General features: G+C 58.3%; 1 protein-coding gene across 13 annotated transcripts in view; it reads right to left on the bottom strand.

Moving 5' to 3' along the window:
• Positions 1-19,138, bottom strand: part of B3gntl1 (UDP-GlcNAc:betaGal beta-1,3-N-acetylglucosaminyltransferase like 1) — a 49,214-nt gene that overhangs the window by 15,552 nt on the left and 14,524 nt on the right. For 12 of the 13 annotated variants that reach the window (XR_007107589.1, XR_007107590.1, XM_047542927.1 and 9 more), the window contains 2 exons: positions 19,000-19,065; positions 13,837-13,932 (listed from right to left, as the gene is read on the bottom strand). Coding sequence is in view for 11 of the 13 variants with exons in the window: in XM_047542927.1 (XP_047398883.1) it covers positions 13,837-13,932; positions 19,000-19,065 (162 nt within the window). In the remaining 2 variants the exon portion in view is untranslated. The remainder of the gene's footprint in view (positions 1-13,836; positions 13,933-18,999; positions 19,066-19,138) is intronic. The other variant, XM_047542931.1, reaches the window with a different exon arrangement.

Raw genomic sequence — 19,138 nt, 5'->3', positions numbered from 1 at the left:
AGTTTGGTGGTAGAACTCACAGCCAGCCTCACCTGCCCCACGTGCTACTCTGAGGTCCTGAGTTGAATTTTGGTTTCTTGCCTCCGTTTTGCCACCAACAGAAAGTGTTCTTAGCCTAGGTAAATTCTGTGGAACTTAAACAGACTTAAAGCCCCAAGTCTGTTCGGATGTCTTGGGCAGTAACCCAACAAAATGAATTCCGAATCTCCAGGCCACACGTGCCCACAGAGGACGCTGGGGTGCCCTCGAGGTGCCCAACAATGTGGACAAAAACTTCACCTGCCCCTGCTTCCATGAAGGACTCAGCCCTATAAAGCTGGACTCGGCCCTTGAAGCACCACAGATGCAGTGGCCCCAACTCCTTCACACCAGCACAGCAGGACGTGAGGGGACTTCATGAGGAAAGAGCCGAGTTCACACAACCGCAGCGCCTCGGCTGCCCTGCCCACCTGGCTGACCTGCTGGAGGCCATCGTCCGGGGGATAAGCCATACTGTGAGGCTGCAGTGGTCCCCACCCACAGCCTTGTCCACGGAGGACCCCTCCCTGGTGTGCTGGGACAACTGAAGATGCTCGGGTGAGGAGGCAGAGAGGACCCGGGACTTGATGGAGTCGGCAGGAGCCAGCGAGCTGGGCAGGACAAGCTCAGGGAGGAGAGACTTCAGGGCCTGTGGGGTGTGCATCCTGAGACCCAGGCCAGGCCAGCGCCACACCCTGCTACTCGAGGATGCCGGAGGTTCTGGACGCAGGCTCTGCCCGCGGGAGAGGCAAGGCTGGATGTATACCCAGGATGCCTCTGTAGACCCAGGATGAACATGGCCCTAGGGCCACTGCAGGGGACCACGCAGGCTGTCACTCAGTCTCCTAAATCTAGTGTCACAAACATCTTCAAATGAGTCACAAAATGGTCAGCCCTGAAAAGGTCTTGGGGGAGCCTAGAGGTCACTACTGGGGGGCCCTGACCCTCCATGGGCTTCACAGGGGCATCTCCAGAGGTACCCTGGGCATCACAGGGTTTGTCCCTGACTCCAGGTCTTACAGCAGGGGCATCCTGACCCCCAGGTCTCAAGAGGAGGACAGTCCTAATCTCCACCCAACCCACAGCCTCAGCAGGTGCCCCAACTCCAGGCCTCATGGTGGGGTGTCCCCAGCCCCACATCAAGGCCAAGGGGTGGGAGTTACGTACCTTGGCCGAACCCTGCACATCTGGGGTCTGCTCACTTACATCTTCCCACGTGGCCCTGAACTGGGCCCAGGGGTGAGCTGGGGAACATCTTAGCTCAAGCAGTGTCCAGAAGGATGCCCAGGGTGGACCTCCACCTGATGCCCAGTGGAAGGAGACAGAAGTAGAAGGCAGGGCAGGGCCAGGACATGCCCAGGGTGGACGCTGGGACAGGGCTGTCTGCATCAGGCCTGGTATGAGCGGTGCTGGGGAGAGAGCGGGGCCACAGTGGGCGGGTCAGGGAGGAGGTTGGGCACCATGCTGCTGGCCTAGGGCCTCGGCATCCCCGGCAGACTGCTGAGGTTTGAGGTGCCCAGCGTGGACAGTGCTGCGAAGCAGGCCAACGTGAGCATGGCTTCCTGCACAGGTGCCACAAGTAAGTACTTGGCAAAGCCGCCCATACTCATCCCTGAGAGCAGCGGGGCAGACCTGCCTGGCCAGCTTAGGCCCCAGAGGTAGCCAGGCCACTTAGACATCTGCAGGCACTGATCACGTGGCCTACAGCTAAAGAAGCCAGACGGGCAGTATGCTGAAATGCCCACCCGGCACCAAAACAAACAGCACAGTCGAGCAATGTCCGGCAGCAGAAAGGCAATACACGTGTGGCAGTGGTGGGAGGTGACTCACCTACCAGACGGGAAACCAGCACAGGGACCAAGAAGCATGAAAGACAGCAACAGGGTACTGCAGAGGAGCGCCATGTCCCCTAGCCACAGACCCCTGAAAAAGGAGACCAGCGATCGGCCTAGTAAAGAACTCCGTAGAATCATGTTAAGGAAATGGTGTTGAGGAAGATGTGAGAGCACACCACAGGCAGATGAGCCATGGGATCAGGAAGACAACTCATGATACGCGTGAGAAACTCAGCAAAGGGAGAGTTTTAGAAGTAGTCAGAGATCTTGGAACTAAAGAACTCAATAAGTAATATAAAGAATACAGCGAACAGCCTCAACTGCAGAATTAAGCCGAAGAATAAATTTATGAGCTTGAAGGTGGACCTTTAGAAATAATTCAATCAGAAAAAAATTTCTAAAGAATGAAGACAGCCTTTGAGACTTAGGAAACACCATTAACGGAGCAAACATTTGCATTACTAGAGATCCAAAAGAAGAAGAGATGGGAAACAGCATAGAAAAGCTACCTAATAAAATAACTAACAAGAACTTCTGGATCAGACATCTAGGTTCAGGAAGCTGAGGGACCCTTACCAGATTCAACCAAAAACGTTCCTCTCCAAGGAGCAGCCAAATCATTATAGCCAAACTCTGCCGCACAAGAGAAAGAGAATCCTAAGCATAGCACAGGAAGAGCACCATGTCACATACCAGAGGAGTCCCCATTAGACTAGCAGCAGACTCTCGGCAGCACCCGGCAGCCATGAGAGTGAGATAGTGTATCTAAAGTCCTGAAAGAAAAACAAGAACTTCCAACCAAGCTGTACCACGCACAGCAAAGCTGTCCTTCAGAAATGAAGGCGAAATAAAGATTTTCCAAGACAAGCAAAGACTGAGGGATTCGCCAGCACTATAAGTGAAAGAAAGAACTACCACCATGCAAACACACGGAACTCAGTAAAGCAGACACACAAAAGAGAAAGAATCGAAACAATCATATAGAAAACCACCCAAAGATGAACAAGAAGAATGGAGCAAGGGTACAAAAGCAACCAGAAGACAGTGAATGGAATGAAGAGAAAGTCCTTATTTATCAACAATAACCTCGAATGTAAACAGAGTGGATCCCTGATTAAAAGAGACAAACTGACAAATAAACAGAAAAACAAGACCCAAGCACATGCTGCCTACATGAAACTTACTTCACCAGAAAAGACACGGAGACTGGAGAGAAGGGATGGTCACAGACAGAACATGCAAATGAAACTACAAGCAAGAAGGAATCATACCTCTACTGGATTAAATGGACTTTAAATAAAACGGTGAAGAGACAAAGGAGGTCACGAGACAGTGGTAAAGGGACCGAGTCAACAGAAGGAAATAACAGTTGTAAACATGTGCACCCAGTGCTGGAGCACCCAACTATGTGAAAAAACATCCTCAGACCTAAAAGAGATAGACTCTAATACAATGATAGTTGGTGACTTCAGCACCCCACTTTCATCAACGGACAGATCGTCCAGGCAAAAAAACCAACAAGCCATACTGGAGCTCAAGTGTGCTACAGAGCAAGTGGACCCAGCAAACAAAACGCTTCCCCACGCTGCACACAGAATGCTTCCCAGGGTGGAGTGCACGTTAGGCCACACAGCAATTCTCAACAAGTTCAAAGCAACTGAAGTCATACGTGTATCTTACCTAACCACAATGGATTAAAGCTAGAAATCGACAAGAGGAGCTTTGGAATTGCAAAAACACATAGAAATGAAACAATATTGAATGACCAAGGTCAGTGAAGAAATCAAAAGGGAAATTAAAAATTTATGAAGTAAATAAAAATGAAAACACAATAACTAAAATCTATGGGATACAGCAAAAGCAGTGCAAGAGGGAAGTTTATAGCCTAAGAGCCTATATTCCCTTTTTTTCTTTTCTTTTCTTTTTTTTTTTTTTTTTTTTTTTTTTGTGGTGCTGGGGATTGAGCCCAGGGCCTTGTACATGCTAGGCAAGCACTGTACCCACTGAGCTGTGTCCCCAGCCCCCAAACCCTGTGTTTAAAAGCAGATATTTCAAATAAACAACCTACTGGTATAACTGAAAGAACTAGGAAAGTAAGAATAAATGAAACCACAAATTAGTAGAAGAAAGGAAACAACAAAGAACAGCAGAAATAAACAAAATGGAGATTACACACACACACACACACAAAAAATACTAGCCAAGAAAAAAGAAAGACTCGGTTAAAATCTGGCATGAAAAAGGAGACATTACAACCAATCCCACAGAAATGCAGAGGACCACTAGGGATCACTGCATTTCATCAACAAGTTAGAAAACAGATGAAATGCATCAACTTCTGGACACAGACAACCTACCACAGGTGAATCATGAGAGTGTGAAAACTCAGACTGCAGCCCTGCACAAGTGGGCTGGTGGCCAGGCCTTTCATCCCAGCCACTCGGGAAGCTGTGATGGCGGCACTGCTGGATTCTATCAGGCTTTGAGAAAGCTCTCACTACATCCTTTCAAACCATGCTGAAGCGTTAAAAGGGAGGGAACCCTTCCAAACTCATTCTGCAAGGCCAGTGTCTCCCTGCTACCAAAGACAAAGACAGGACAAAGAAAGAACACTGCAGACCACTGTCCCTAACAAACAGACGCAAACAGCCTCAACAGACCTCGGCAAGTCAGATCCAGTGGCACAGATCAAGGGCACTCTGCAGGCTCAAGTGGTCTGTCCCAGGGAATCAGGTGGCTCCACACAGCTGCCTGGACACGCACACCAAAGGCACCGGTCACACTCTGCTTCCACCATGTAAGACCCTGCAGACCTGAGGCCCAGAGGATCGTGTGGCCACATAACCAGGCTCCCTGTGGAAGCCCACCCTGCGTGCCAGTGAGAGGGGAGAGGCTTCGGTCCCTCCTGCAGGGCAGCAGCAAGGCTGCTCAGGAAGGGGCCAGAACACATGGCCAGAGCAGCAGGACGAGAGGAGGAAGCGGAGCGGGTCAGCCATGATCTCTGCACGGGAGACCTAAGGACTCCACCAAAGCACTTGAGAGTCAGAGCTGCAAGAAGTACTCATCAGTGTTCACCAGTCAATAGCTTTCCTACATCCCAAAGATGAAACTGGAGAGAAAGAAGACAAGAAATCAATTCCATTCAGGACAGCTACTAAAATATATACCAAGGAACACGTTTAACCAAGGAAGTGGATGGTTTTCTTTAAAACACTGATGGAAGAAACTGAAAAGAACACTCATACATGGAGAGATGGCCTATGTTCATGGATTGAAAGGATTATCAAAACAGTCTACAGATTCCATACAATTCCAATTAGACAACAAACAAATACAGAAACAGGGAAATTTATATGGAACCACACAAGACCCTGAGTAGCAAAAGCAACCCACAGGAAGAAGTGCGGAGCATTGTGACAAGTAACTTCAAAACACACTGCAGAGCCACAGTAACAGGGTGTGGGCATAGACGTAGGCATGCAGACCCCTGGCACAAAATGCAGACCACAGAAACAAGCCCACCATTCACAGCCAGCCAAATCCCAATACCAGTAGCAAGAGCACACACTGGAGCAAAGTCAGTCTCCTTGGTACACCCAGCGCCCACGTGCCAAGACTGAATCCAGACCTCTTCTGCCCCCACACACAGTCAAGATGGGCAGAACCCTACAAACCACTAGGACAGAACATGGCTGGACATTGGGGGCGCAGGTGGGCAGGGATTTGGGGATGAGACTCTGAATCACAGGGAACAAAGCAAGAATTGTCAAACAGCTTCTGCTGGGCAGGAGAGCCGCAGCAGTGAAGGGCAGCCTGGGAGCAGGAGCGTATCTGCAAGCACACATCTGATAAAGAGCCTCCCAGCACCTGCAGCAACCTGACCCGGGAAGGCAGCTCGGGAAGTGTGCACACCGGTCAGGTGCTTCTCAGAGCACACGCAAACCACCCACAGGTGCCAGCAGTGCACACAGCTGCAGGGCAGTGAGGGAGGCGCAGAGCAGCCACCACAAGGCACTACCTCACTCCCACCAAAGACAACTCATCGCAAAGATGCGAGTGATGGCCACTGGCACGGGCAGAGGGGTCCAGCAGGGCCCTAACTGGGCCCTACAGGAAAACAGTATGGAGGTGCCTCAGAGACCTTGGAGACAGGACTCCGTGGGCCCCGATGCCTGCCACCAGGACAGCTCAGGAAGAGGGTCCACCTGAGCACCCTCCAATGCGTGGAGAGAAAGGTGACGGGCCGCCCTGCCAGCAGATGGGATGTGCACCAGCCACAGCACCGAGGCTGCGGGCTCTCATTCGCTCGGCAGTGAATGGAACAATGGCCACCAGAGCCCGGGGTGGGGCCAAGGCTGGGGACAGAGCGCCTGCTGCACAGCCGGGCGGTGGCTGAGCCACAGTCCTGAGGGAGGTCTGAGTGTTCCTGGTAGGGCGCGAGGGAGAGGCTGGTGCCCCGGACCTGACGGGTCCCTGTGCACGGCGGGATGTTGCAGCTACCCCTTGCCAATGAGAAATAAAGATGTATTTAAACAAGAGCCCCAAGAGCGGAAGGCTGGCCGGCTTCCTCCCATGGCTGGAAAGCCACAGGGACATGGTCAGGCGCCGCACGGTAGCCACAAGCTCCCGTGAGATGGTCACTTAGTGACAGGTGGCTTAGAACTGCATGGTGACGTCCCCACACCAGGAAGAGCCCAATGGTGCTGCACGACCCGGGGCTTCCAGCACTGGACCCCTTCCTGTCCTGCTGGCCAGGGGCTGTTCCATCGCGGCCACGGGAGGCACCCAGGACGCAGGCTGCCTATTTCCTCTGCTCCCGGTTGAGTGGCTCCATCATTTAAAGGGGCAGCATGTGCTTTGTGCCCAGACACCTGGTTTGTTTGGCCAACACAGACTGCATGTGGCTTTCCTCTTCCTGGAGCTCAGGTCTGGACAGCTAGCCCCTCCCATCAACAGCTGTCGACTCCTCTGTCTTATTTGCTCTTCAATTTTATGGGATGTCGCCAATAAATTTCTGAGAAATGATTGTAGGAAATGAGCATTTCTGAATCCTTAAATGAAAGGTCCTTATAATATCTGTTAGCTTCCCGTCACTGTAACAAAGCACCTGAGATAAACAACTTAAAGGAGGAAAGGTTTATTTGGGCTCACGTTTTCAGTCTGTGGTCACCTGTCCCCATGATTTTAGGGTCTGTGGCAAGGCAGTGGGCAGTGTGTGGTGGAGCAAAATTGTTCACCTTGTGGCAGTCGAGCAGAGGAAGGGCGAGAGGAAGGGGCCAGGATCCCACGGTCCCCTGTGAGGGCAGTGCCCAGTGACCTGCTTCCCTCCATCACCTCTCAGTAGCATCACAGACTGGGGATGTGGCCTGAGGGTGACACCCGGATCTAAACCACAGCACACTCCACACTGCTGATGCTTTGGGGGCACGGAGTCTGTGTTCAGAACCCTTCTGTGAGGGCTGAGACTCGCCCTGTCTTGGATGTCATGGCTGCCCTGACCCCTGCTCCTCTCAGATGTGGCTGGGGCCTGAGCTGCACTCTGGGGGACTCAGCCCCCTTGTTCCCTGTGCTGGTGGCACAGGGCCTTCAGTCTGCACGCTCACACTGTGGACTCTGGGAGCTTCTCTGCATCACTAATCAGCTAATTCACTTCTCCACTGACCTCACCAGGTTGGACTGTCAGGTCAGCCACACTGGGAACCAGGGTCCCTGGGATGCTGTCCTCAGCATGCACAAGAGGAAAGCCTGCAGCAGCTGCACAGCTGCCCTCAGAAGGGAGAGTGGGCCACCGCAGGCCACAGATGGGCCACGGCCCAACACCACTCAGTCCTGAGAGGAAGCAGCGATTCCTCCAAAGCAGAGGCTACCAGGACAGCTTCATCATGGTGGGTGAACCTGGACAGTCCTGTAACCCTTAGGGATATCTTTTCACATCAGCAATAAGTGAAACCAAAATTAATGCACAACAGTTTTTATAGGTGAATCAAAGGGTTGAAGCGCTTAGGTATAAATCTAACAAACGTACAGGACCTACGCACTAAGACCTGTGGAATGCTAATGAAAGAAGCCCAGGAGGACTGAATGAACGGATGGGAGGGACTGGCGCTGATGCTGCCCATCCCCAGGCTGCCTGGACCTGCACTCGTCACGGCAGACCCACCTGGATCCCTTGTAGATGGAGGAGAGCGGGAGCGACAGACCCTGGAATAGTCAAAGACGACCTTGAGAAAGGTGAACAGCAGAGGAACCCACCAACCAAGTGGCAGGTGTGCCAGGCAGGCAGTGGGGAGGGCGCAGAGCCGCGCAGGCCAGCACTGCAGCAGAGTGCTGGACGTTGGTCAGCAAAACCAAGGCAGACAAACACCAGCCAAAATGGACTACAGCGCAACCTAAAGCACACGACACGAGTCCTTTAGGACGCACAGGGAGAAAAACCTTTAGGACCGAGGATCAGGCAGACTGGACCCAGAGGCTATGCCCCGGCACGATCCATTTTAAAAATCAACAAAATGAACTTCAAAACTTCAAGCTTTGTCCTCTTGAAGACTGTTAGGTGGATGAAAAGAAGTCACAGACTGATTAGTAGAAAGTACTTGCAAATTCCATGTTCAACAAAGGGTTGATGTCAAAAAGGAAACTCTGAAACTCAACTGTAAGAAAACAAAAAATCCAATTAAAACATGGGCAAGACTTGAACAGACACATGACCAAAGAGGACCATGAATGGCAAGCAGGCCCCTGCAGAGATGCTGGGTGGGAGGGCAGGAGGCCCTGGGAACCAAGATGGCAGCTCTCATAAAGCGGGGCAGGTGCTGGCCAGCGACCCAGAGCTGCGCCCTCAGACCCGCCATCCAAGGCTTGCAGCCCCATCTGCCACAGCCCACGTGGAGTGGGGCGCATGGCTCTCCCACACGGCAGAGATGCTAGGCGTGCACAAAGGGCATGGGTGGACCCCAGGCCCAGGTAGTGCTGACCCTGCATAATGGAGGGTGGACCCTGGCAGGTGGACGAGGGCCTCACATGCAGGCCCCAGGGCTCGCCCACACAGATTCTGCCAGGGTCTCTAAAGGGGGGGCTGGCCTTCCACAGCTGAGAGAAAGGTGTCTTCATAAGCCGCTGGCCTGCAGTGGTTTTCACTCGAGTGGTCCTAACAGGACAGGCTGGGAGAACCAGGGGCCAAAGGCAGGGGCTTCAGGCGACTTCACTCTGGTGTCCTAGGCCCTGCCTACGTGGGCCCGGGTTCTGGAGTCCCCATGCTGTGGGGTATGCGGCTGCTGGTGTGGTACAGCAGGGTGCTCAGGGACAGGGAAGAGCACCTAGGAACGCTACTCCTGCACCTGCCGCCAGGGCCCCAGAGGTGCGGGGGAGGAGACCCATGGGGCCAAATCGTGTCCCCGGGTCATAGGCTGAAGTCCCCACTCCGTAGGGCTGTATCTGGAGAGAGGCCTTTCAGGAGGTGCTCGGCTCAGTGAGGTCACAGGGAGGGACCTGACCCCAGGAGGATCGAACGGGCGTCCTTACAAGAGGAAGAGGCCACAGCAGTGCACACGGGAGGCCAGGTGAGCACAGGGAGAAGGTGCCATCTGCAAGCAGAGCAGAGAGGCCTCAGGAGAAAGCAGCACTGCCCACACCCTCCTCTCAGAGGTCCAGTTGCAGGCCAGAGAAGTGTCTGTCACCCTGCAGCATGTAGCTATGGCAGCCCCAGCCGAGACATAGCGAGGCAGGGGCCCTCCGGGGCAGCAGGAGCATGTGGAGGACGGGCAGCGTGGGCTGAGGGGCACCTCACACCCACTCACGGCACCTGCTGTCTTTATCTCAAGCAGCCCAAGGAACCACTCCGGGGGGCCAGACCAAGGGCCAGTTCACCCCCAGTAAGCCGCTGGGACCCTGGTCCCCTCCTCCCTGCCACAGGCACAGAGTGGGGGCTCTGACCTGGCCCCTCCTCCGATCCCTCCAGATTCTGGGTGACAGACCCTGGAGGGGGACACAGCAGTGTGAACGGTGTCTGATGGACAGGTGTTTTGGATAGCAGGTGGGGCCGCTGGGACCCAGGACTCTGACCTGAGGCTTGCTGGGGATCCGCAGTGTGACTCAGCTCTGAACTCGGAGGCTGCGGGTTGTGCTTCACAGGACACGGCACACACGGAGGCCCGCCAGGCTCCACGTGAGACCGTGAGCGTGCGTGGGGCTGGGCGCTGACCCCAGCTTGAAGCCCTGGGTGAGAGGACCACACTTGGTGGCCGTCTTGCTCCCATGATTCAGAGCCGGGCTCCTGCTGGAGCCTGCTTGGCACCATTTAGGCGTGACACCTCCCACAGGAAGTCGCGGTGCACAGAAGCCCTGACGCGGCGCTGCGGGCGGGCCAAGCTGGCTCTCCACCTCCGACCCAGGAGCCCTGGTGGCAGTGGGACCTTGGCTGTAGGAAACTGGAAGCTTCCACTCTGAACGTTGGAGCCGGTTCCACGCCCCTGCCCGGCGAACCAGCCAGGTTCAAGAAAACATGTTTAAAAGTCAGCGTGTGCTGCGCAAGGCCCATGAAGAGGGGCATGTCCCAGCAGTCCCAACGCCACAGGCCGTGGGCTTCCTCCGGGGTGGCGGCTCAGGCGTGGCTGCCTGCCGTGGCCAGGGAGCCCCTGCTGCGTGACTGCACAGGAGGGCCGGCTGCGCGCACCCCCAGACGCAGAGGGGCATTCCGTGCCCCAGCCAAGCCGAACCAAGCCTCACAAAGGTGACTGTGTCCGCAGGCTGGGCTGCAGCCAGAAGCTGGGCTCGTGCCCGGGGCAGACAGGAAATCGCTGCGCTGCTGCAGCTCGACTGGCACCACAGAGTGGCCTCTGTTCCCGGTGACGGTCAACCTCTGGCTGCACCTCCACCCCCCATGCTCCCCACCTGACCCTGTGTACCACGTACCCAGCTCTACCTCCTGCCCCGACAGGAAGGCAGACACTGCCCCTAGGAGCAGCCGCAAGCAAATGGCTTCCCCAGGCCGTAGCTGCCCTACCCGGAAAAAGCCAAGTGAACATTCCGCTCCTCAAAATGCAAATCTGAATGGAAAAAGGCCTTCCTTCCCTGGCTGCTTTGGGAAACGGCAATATGGAACAGGACCCTGAGCCATGGGCCCCTGCCCACCCTCTCCAGGCTGCCCCACCAGCCCTGAGTTCATGCCTCTTCCGGTGCCAGGCCAGCTCCATCGGTGAGCTGCCAGGAGCTCAGGGCCTTTCCTGACGCCTCCCCCGCTGCAGCTCCACCCGGCCCAGGCCTTCTGCCTCCAGGAGGCCTGCTGGCCTCAGCTCTGTTCACTGCGTCCCCCCGCAGCCCTGGCTGGCCTGCCACCCTCCTCCAACAGGGCTGTTCCCACCACTGGCTCTGACAATCTGCTCCTCCACCCAGCGAGCTCCCCAGGAGAAGCGAAGGGGTAGTCACTTGTGGGTGCCCCGGGGTGGCTGGAAGTGGACCCTGGTGGGAACACAGCAGTGGTCAGATGGTGGGCATGAGGGGTGGACACCCCAGTGAGGATATGGGTAGAGGTCAGGTAGTGGACATGAGGAGTGGTCAGATGGTGGACACAGGGAGGCAGTCAGGCCGTGGCTGAGCATGAACAAGTCCCCTGCAGTTCCAGGCAAATGTCCTCCTCAGGCCTCTTCACTCCTGCTTCTGACCTGCAGGGTGGGCATCAGCGCCTGCTGTGCCTGCACCATGCTGGACCCACACACTGGTGCTGCCCTCAGCACGGAGTCTGCCACACAGGCGCTGCCTGGGCGCACCGCGCCCAGCGCAGGAGCCACCTGTGGACAGAGGCAGTGCCAGCTGCTCACCCATGAGCCTCCAGAGCCGAGAGCTAAACACGCCTCTCTTCTGTGCGGTGACGCAGAAGGGGCGGTGACGTGATGCATGGCCGCCTGCTCGCTCCTCCATCCACCCACAGCCAGTGTCCCTCCACCTCTGGCCACTGTGAACGAGGTAGGCGAGTTGCCCTGGGAGCTGCCGGATCCCGTGGTAATTCTGTTTTTGATTTTCTGGGGAAACACGGTGCTCCCCGTAGAGCTGTGCCGTCCACACTCTCACCGACAGCGCACGAGGGGGTGGCTCCTCACACCGCGGCCAACCCTTGCCACGCACTGGCCGGCTGGCAGTGGTGTCTTCACACAGGCCCACAGTCAGAAGGTGGATCTGCGTGTGCCCAGTGCTGGGGGTGGTGGGCAGATGGCCAGGTCGGGGTCGGGTCTAGGATCACGGCAGTCGGACCCTTCATGTGAAATATCAGCCATCAGCTACACGTCAGAAAAGCTGCCTTAACAGAGGCAAAAGAAAACTCTAGATCACAGTTCAATCCACAGGAAGCCCAAGGACAGGAGGTCTGTTAAATGAGGCCAGGGAGGTGTGACTAGCAAGACCCACTGTCAACAGCTCTGGTGGCCAACAACACAGTTCAAGGACAAGGGGAAGCTGTGGGTCACGTCTCCCAGGCACCGTGTGGATCCCGGCTTGCACCGCGTGGCCCAGGAGGGTGCGGCAGGGTAGGCGCAGCTCAGCAGCCAGGACTGGGAGGGGTGTGACTGGCGACGGAGTTCTCCTTCCCTTGACGAGGTCTAAAACGCCAGCAGTGCTAGGAAACATTAAGGGCTATGTCCCTGGGACTGCCTGTCCCCTGTCCCACTGGCAAGCACCAGGTGTCTGCTATGGCTGACCAGAGCCCCATGGGCAGCCTCTCCACCCAGCCTGCACCCAGGCAGGCCAGCCGCCGTGGCGGACCATGCTGCTGCCTCCCTTGCCAGTGGGCCCCCGGAAGGCGGGCCTCCAGGGGTGGGCCTCAGTCCTCCAGGGGCAGGGCCCCGTTCCTCCATGTGGGAGCACCCCGTGCTGTCTCTTCTGAATGCTCGAGTTCCCTGAGAGCAGGATTTCCACTCACACGCAGCCCAGGGACACGCACTCATGGCCAGGACCCTGGGGCGGACGCCTGCTTTTGGCCTCTGCCTTGTCCTGATGCAAGGGCAAGACAGTCTCCATCTCTGTGGGCAGGCGGCCAAGGATCCCACAGACAATGGCCACAAGTACCCATCCAACAATGCCCACCACTCCTGTGGCGCTGCTCAGACCCAGGACAGTGGTTGCTGATCACGCCTCTGGCCTTACACAACCACGTCCACTATCACATCCACCCTCCATCTGTGGCCACGTCCACCTTCCATCCCGCCCCACATCCACCCAGCCCCACATCCACCCTCCACCTGCCATCACAGTGACTACCTGCTACCACCGTCATGTCCACCCTCCATCCAGCCCCACATCCACCCTCCACCCAGCCCATGTCCACCCTCCATCCAGCCCCACATCCACCTTCCACCCAGCCCCACATCCACCCTCCACCTGCCATCACAGTGACTACCTGCTACCACCGTCATGTCCACCCTCCACCTGCTGCCAGGTCCACCCTCCATCCAGCCCCACATCCACCCTCCATCCAGCCCATGTCCACCCTCCATGAAGACAATGTCTACCCTCCTCCTACTGCCAAGTTCACTCTCCATCCAGCCCATGTCCCACCCTCTAGCTGCTGCCCCACCCAGCCCACGTCCACCTCCCATCCAGCCCATGTCCACCCTCCATCTGGCATCACGTCTGTGGCGTCCGCTGCTGAAGCCACCCTGCTGTCTGTGTGGGCGGCCCTTGCTGTCAAAGGTGCATGTCACCTAGTTCTAGGAACATGTCGGGGACACTGGTGACTCTGAAACACCTACTCAGGGTTCAGAGCAGCCTGTGGCCAGTGTCCCAGGTAGGAACCTGCCTTGGCCTGAGCTGTCAGCTCTCCAGGTGTGCTTCACCTGGAGCTGTCCAGCCATCACACTGTCCAGTCTCTGTATGGACAGAGTGAAGACAAAACCACACCCAACGAGAGGCCAGCAGGCACTGAGCAGGACATGCCCTGGGGCTCCAACAGGCTGTCCCTGCGGGGACAGCTGGGCGAGGAGAAGCACGCAGTCACCTGAGTCAGAAGCTGAGGAGGCGCCAGCTGGTTGATCCAGCGTGTGTACCGCTCGGTGGAGCCCGGGGGGTCTCTCCTCACGCGGCACCCTATGATCTGAGAACACAGCAAGCACGACTCAGGAGAGGTGCGGGGGCAGGCATCGCACACGCGGGCGCTCACGTGGGCAGCACTCTGCCAGGGGGACACCAGCCAGAGACCAGGAATGGGGGGAGGGCGCAAGTGCTGGGCCCAGGGGTGGGGTGCAGCCACCTGCTCCCACTGGGGGACGGCAGGGTCTCGGCCAATGCTGCCCTTGCTGGCAGCCCTGCCTTTGAGGTGCTCAGATTAAGATGACCGAACACAATTATTTCCAGCTGTGGCCTGGCTTCTGGGGCCACGACTAGACCTGAGAAAACCCAGGCCACAGCCTCAGGACAGCAGCCCGGGCCCACGGCAAGGAGGCTGGCTCCCCGGGCAGCCAGGCCCACAGCCTCAGGACAGCAGCTCCGGGCACTGAGGCTGGCTCCCCAGGCAGCCACGCCCACGGCCTCAGGACAGCAGCTTCGGTGCACGCCCACAGCCTCAGGACAGCAGCCCGGGCCCATGGCACCCACAGCCTCAGGACAGCAGCCCCAGGCCCACTGCACCGAGGCTGGCTCCCCGGGCAGCCACGCCCACAGCCTCAGGACAGCAGCCCGGACCCATGGCACCGAGGCTGGCTCCCCGGGCAGCCACGCCCACAGCCTCAGGACAGCAGCCCGGGCCCATGGCTCCCTGGGCAGCTGCGCCCTGAGCCGGCACTGGCTACCCTGCAGCTCCCTGCCCTCCTGGATTCCTCCCTTGGTCCTGCCCTGCACCTCCTGCCCACACCCTCCCCAATACCAGCAATCTACACAAACTGCTGCAGGTTCCACCATGGTGGAGGAAGGGGTGGGTTCCCCAAATGGACAGAGGCCTGCATAGAAGCTGGCCCTGTGGACACGGGGGTCACACTCAGACATGGGCTTCGAGGCAGAGGACTGGCCGTCTCCAGGGCAGGAGCGAAGTTCTTCTCCTGCCTCCGTCTGGGGAGGGGGACCGGGCATGTCAGGAGCAGCAGAGCCCAGCTCAGTGAGGGCCCTCGAGGGGCTGACGCTGTTCTCTGGGGGGCGAGGGTTGAACCAGGGTGGCTACCACTGAGCTATAGTCCCAGCCCTTTGAAGCAGGGTTTCCTAAGCTGCTAGACTGGCCTGGAACTTGGAGAACCTCCTGCCTCAGCCTCCAAGTAGCTGGGATCACAGGTATGGCCACTGTGCCTGGCCAAATGCTGTATTTTTTTTTTTTTTAATATTTTTTTAGTTGTTGATAGACCATTATTTTTATTTATGTGTATGTGGTGCTGAGAATCGAACCCAGTGCCTCACACGTGCAAGGCAAGTTCTCTACCACTGAGCACAACCTCAGCCCCTGTATTTTTTAAAACACTTTTTTTAGTTGTAGATGGACACACTTTTTTATTTTATTTATTTTCATGTGGTGCTGAGAATGGAACCCAGTGCCTCACAGGTGCCAGGCAAGTGCTCCACCACTGAGCCGCAGCGCAGACCCACATGCTGTATTTCTGATACTGATGTCGCCTTGCCTGAACTGCTGGTTTGAAGCAAAGGCTCCCTGCCCTCTCCTGAAGGGAGGTGCCTGGCGAGGGCACGGCAGTCCTGCAGCTTCTGTGGTGGCCTTGGGAACACTGCAGGGCTGCTTGGGTCCCCTGTGCCTTGCTCACCTGTCACCAGGAAGCCCGCCCCCAGGGGCCCCACGCCGAGCACTTGGACACATGCACACACCACACCAGGCATGAGAAGTGGGACCATTGGGCTCCAGGCCAGCCTGCTGATGTCACACTGGCCTCTGGGCCAGAACCCTCAGCCTAGGCAGGCAGGGCCGCAGAGCCCTGGGGCCACCCAAGAGGACCAGGAGGGCTGAGCAGGGAGATCCTCTGGCACAGCTCACAGCAGCAGGTGACGGTTATTGTTTGGCACCCCTAGAAGCCCAGCATGCGCCAGCACGTCACACGACCATTCTGATGGAGGTTGGATCTGCATCCCACAGTGGCGCCTCAGTCGTCGCAATGGCTCCCTTGTGCACCGAGGACCCTCAGGACCCTCAGGCTTCTCATCAGTGGTCCACTTCTCACTCCATCGGTCTAGGCTTCCTGTTCTGGACGGGACACTGGGCCAGCAGGGGAGGCAGGGGAACAGCAGCTATGCCAGGCATAGCTCTGGACCACGGCCTTGTGGGAAAAGGCCCGGCTGCTGCAGATGCACAGGGAAGCAGCAGAGCCTTGCTCCTCATGCCTGTTCCGCAGCCCCGTCCGCGCCTCTGCGCAGGTGACCCCACAAGAAGGCCCTCTGGCAAGCCAGGCCCTGAGCTGGCACAGGGCTTCCCTGACACTGCCCATCTCCCGTTCCAGACCTGGGCTCTGCTCCGAATGCTCAGAGGTGGGGAGGTGCCTGGTGTCCTGCAGGTGCAGCGACCACCGCAGGGTGCCGCTGGGCACACCTTTCAGGGTCTCTCTGTCCGGACCGAGTCATACTCTCCTGAGGGCTCGCCAGTGAGACCGAGAGGAGTGGGAGGCCAGCACATGCTGATTTCTGCAGAAGCCGCCAACCAGCTGCAGCCTCTGGGCCTGCGGGCCGGCTCCACCGCCCTTCCCAGGCTGACTTCGCAGGTGCAGCCACTGACGGCGTGGAAGGCAGCCCTCGCCACGGCTGGAAGGCGGGCACGCCTTCTCCTACACGCTGGGCGGTGTTCAGAGAACCTACCAGAAGCTCAGCAAGGGAAGCCGCAGCCTAGGACTTCATGGAGCCCAACCTGACAGTCTGCTTCCTTGCCAAGCTCACGAGCATCCCTGAAGATGGCCCTTCACCTGAAGAGATGCCACGAGAAGGGCAGAGGGTGGAGGTGAGCGCGCGCCTGAGGCCGCTCACCCCAGCCCTCGGCACGCGGGGCCAGCCCTCCACAGCCACGCACAGCGTGCCTGGCACTCGCACAGCCGTCCCAGCCTGTGGTCGCCTGTGCACAGACCACAGACGTGGCATCTTGCTTGCAGCTGGGCCCTGTGCAGGGAAGGGTCTGCGGCCTCGTCTCATGGAGGGCTCTGTCCAGCAGTGTCTTCAGCGTGGGTCACGGCCTGCTGCTGGACAAGGGTGCTGCTGTGCCTCCTTCTCCAACTTGCACGACTTCCACGTGCAGAACTGCCGGAGCCTCTGCAGCCCCCTCGCACGGGCGACCCAGGGACCTGCCCAGGCCTGGCTCCCAAAGGCTCCTCTTCCCCAGAGGAGCTGACCCCAAACAGGGCGCACCTGAGGAGCCCGCGACTGGGTGGCGATCCCAAAGCCACATGGCGGAGCCTGGGGTAAGCAAGTCCTGGGGCAGGCGTGGACAGTGCGCCCACAGGCCCTGAGCTGTGGGGCTCCCAAGGGGAGGGGAAGAAATGCAGGGCTCCACGCCTGGACTGTGAGAAAGTGATGCTGTGGTCTGTGGTCAGCAACTGTGCGGACACACGCACTCACGCACTTTGTGGGTCTCTGCCCACGACCCTTCTCAGAGCCTGCTCAGATGTGCCCAAGGAAGACCCTGGCCTCATTCTGGGCCTTCAGCCCGAGCCCGACCCCGCATGCCACGACGGGCGGCACGTGGCACCTCTGCTCCCGAGAGTGGCCTGCGCCCAGCCTGCCTTCCCACCTGCCTTCACAGCCTGCGAGCCTCAGGTGCTCCCTCGGCCCTGGGTGCAGAGGGCCAGAGGCAGCAGCAGAGGAAGGACAGGGCAAGGCAGGCATCTGAGGGCTGTGGGCTGGCCTGGCTCGCGCCTCAGAGGGACAGCGCCGCCCTCAAGAGAGCCAGGGCGTGGCTCAGGGCCGCCGGTGTGAGCCCAAGGGGCCTCTCCAGGCACGGCCAGGTGTCTCCTGCCTTCCGACTGGCACGGCCCGAGCACGTGTGTGTGCGACGGATGCCCAAGTTTAAGCAACAAAAGCAACTCCAGTGCGCAGAGGAAGGGTCCTGGGCATCAGCTGGGGCCAGAGGGTGCACCTCCCACTCCAGGATGAGAGGCCCCAGGGCCTGTGTCCACACGGCCAGCCTCACCACTGCTGGTCTTGGATCCGGGACAAGGAAGCCGGACAGAAGTCAAAGGTGCTAAATCTCTTCAATGCAGCAAGTGAGCTTGCTCAGAGCCCCTCCAAGAAGGCCAACTGGAGGGGCAGGAATCAGGCTGGACGAGCAGTGGCCGCCAGGCTGAGCAGTTCCAGCTCAGAGAGGCCTTTTCCTGAGTCACTGACGGCCTGCAAGCCAACCCTTGGCGTGTGTGCCCTGGCGGCCAGGCGGGAGGGGCAGACCTGGACGCCAGGCACATGGATGCCCAAAGCTGCCCTCCTCCTCCCCCAGGAAGGCAGCCCTGCGGCATCACAAAGCAGGTGGCCACGGCCACCGTCAATTCGGGTCTCCTGGGACAGTGCCCCCTGCCTCCCTCTGCCGTGTGGAGGAAGAGCCGAGGCCCCTAGAGACGAGACAGCCCGGATAGGACACGTGGGCTCTGTCCCACCAGGAGGGCGGGACAGCCCTGGGGAGGGCTGGGGGCAGCAGCCGCTCAGGCTCAGCTGTCCTTCCCAGTGAGGGCTTGGCTCCTGACGCATGTGAGAAACACAGGATCCGCGGTCCATTTTCAGAACGTGGTGCTCAGTGTTAGATGTGAAACTGGGATTAAGGTCCAGGGGCAGCCATCTTGAGCTTTTCAACCTGAATCCAGTCTGCAGGTTTGACTGCAGCCCTTCCCTCTGCCGCCCGTCTACGTAGCCAGCGGCGCGGACTGCGGCCCTCCTGCCAGCGCCAGGCACAGGGCAGCTCTGTGCGAGGGGTGGGGTGGGCAGCCTGCCACCCCAGTGTGCTTCCTGCAGCAGCACCGCCCACACGCGGTTGAGGACTGACCGTCGGGGCTGCGGCTCAGTGGTGGGGGCCCGCGAGCACGCCAGGGCCTGGGGTCTCAGCCCAGTACTGCGAAACCCCCGCTGGGCCAGCGTTTAAGTGCCCAGGGCCCCACCCAAGGAGCAGCCCCTCTGCAGGGAGGGTGCCCAGTGCCCAGAGGCTCACCGCCAAGACTCCCTCCCGAGGAAAGCCCTCCACCTGGGCAGCGTGTGGCCGCCTACTCACGCTTGTGGGGTGCTGGACAGCAGCCTCGTACTGCAGCCTCACCCTCCCAGGCATCATGGCGTCGTCCTGGAGGAGAGCACAGGGTAAGCTCAAGGTCACCACCGTGAAGAGCAATAAGAAAGGGAGGCCAACAGAAAAA

Source organism: Sciurus carolinensis, chromosome 3 (genome assembly GCF_902686445.1).
Source record: "Sciurus carolinensis chromosome 3, mSciCar1.2, whole genome shotgun sequence".
Taxonomy (NCBI): Eukaryota; Metazoa; Chordata; class Mammalia; order Rodentia; family Sciuridae; genus Sciurus; species Sciurus carolinensis.
The sequence above is the reverse complement of the archived record's forward strand: the minus strand, read 5'-3'. Positions and strand labels throughout refer to the sequence as shown.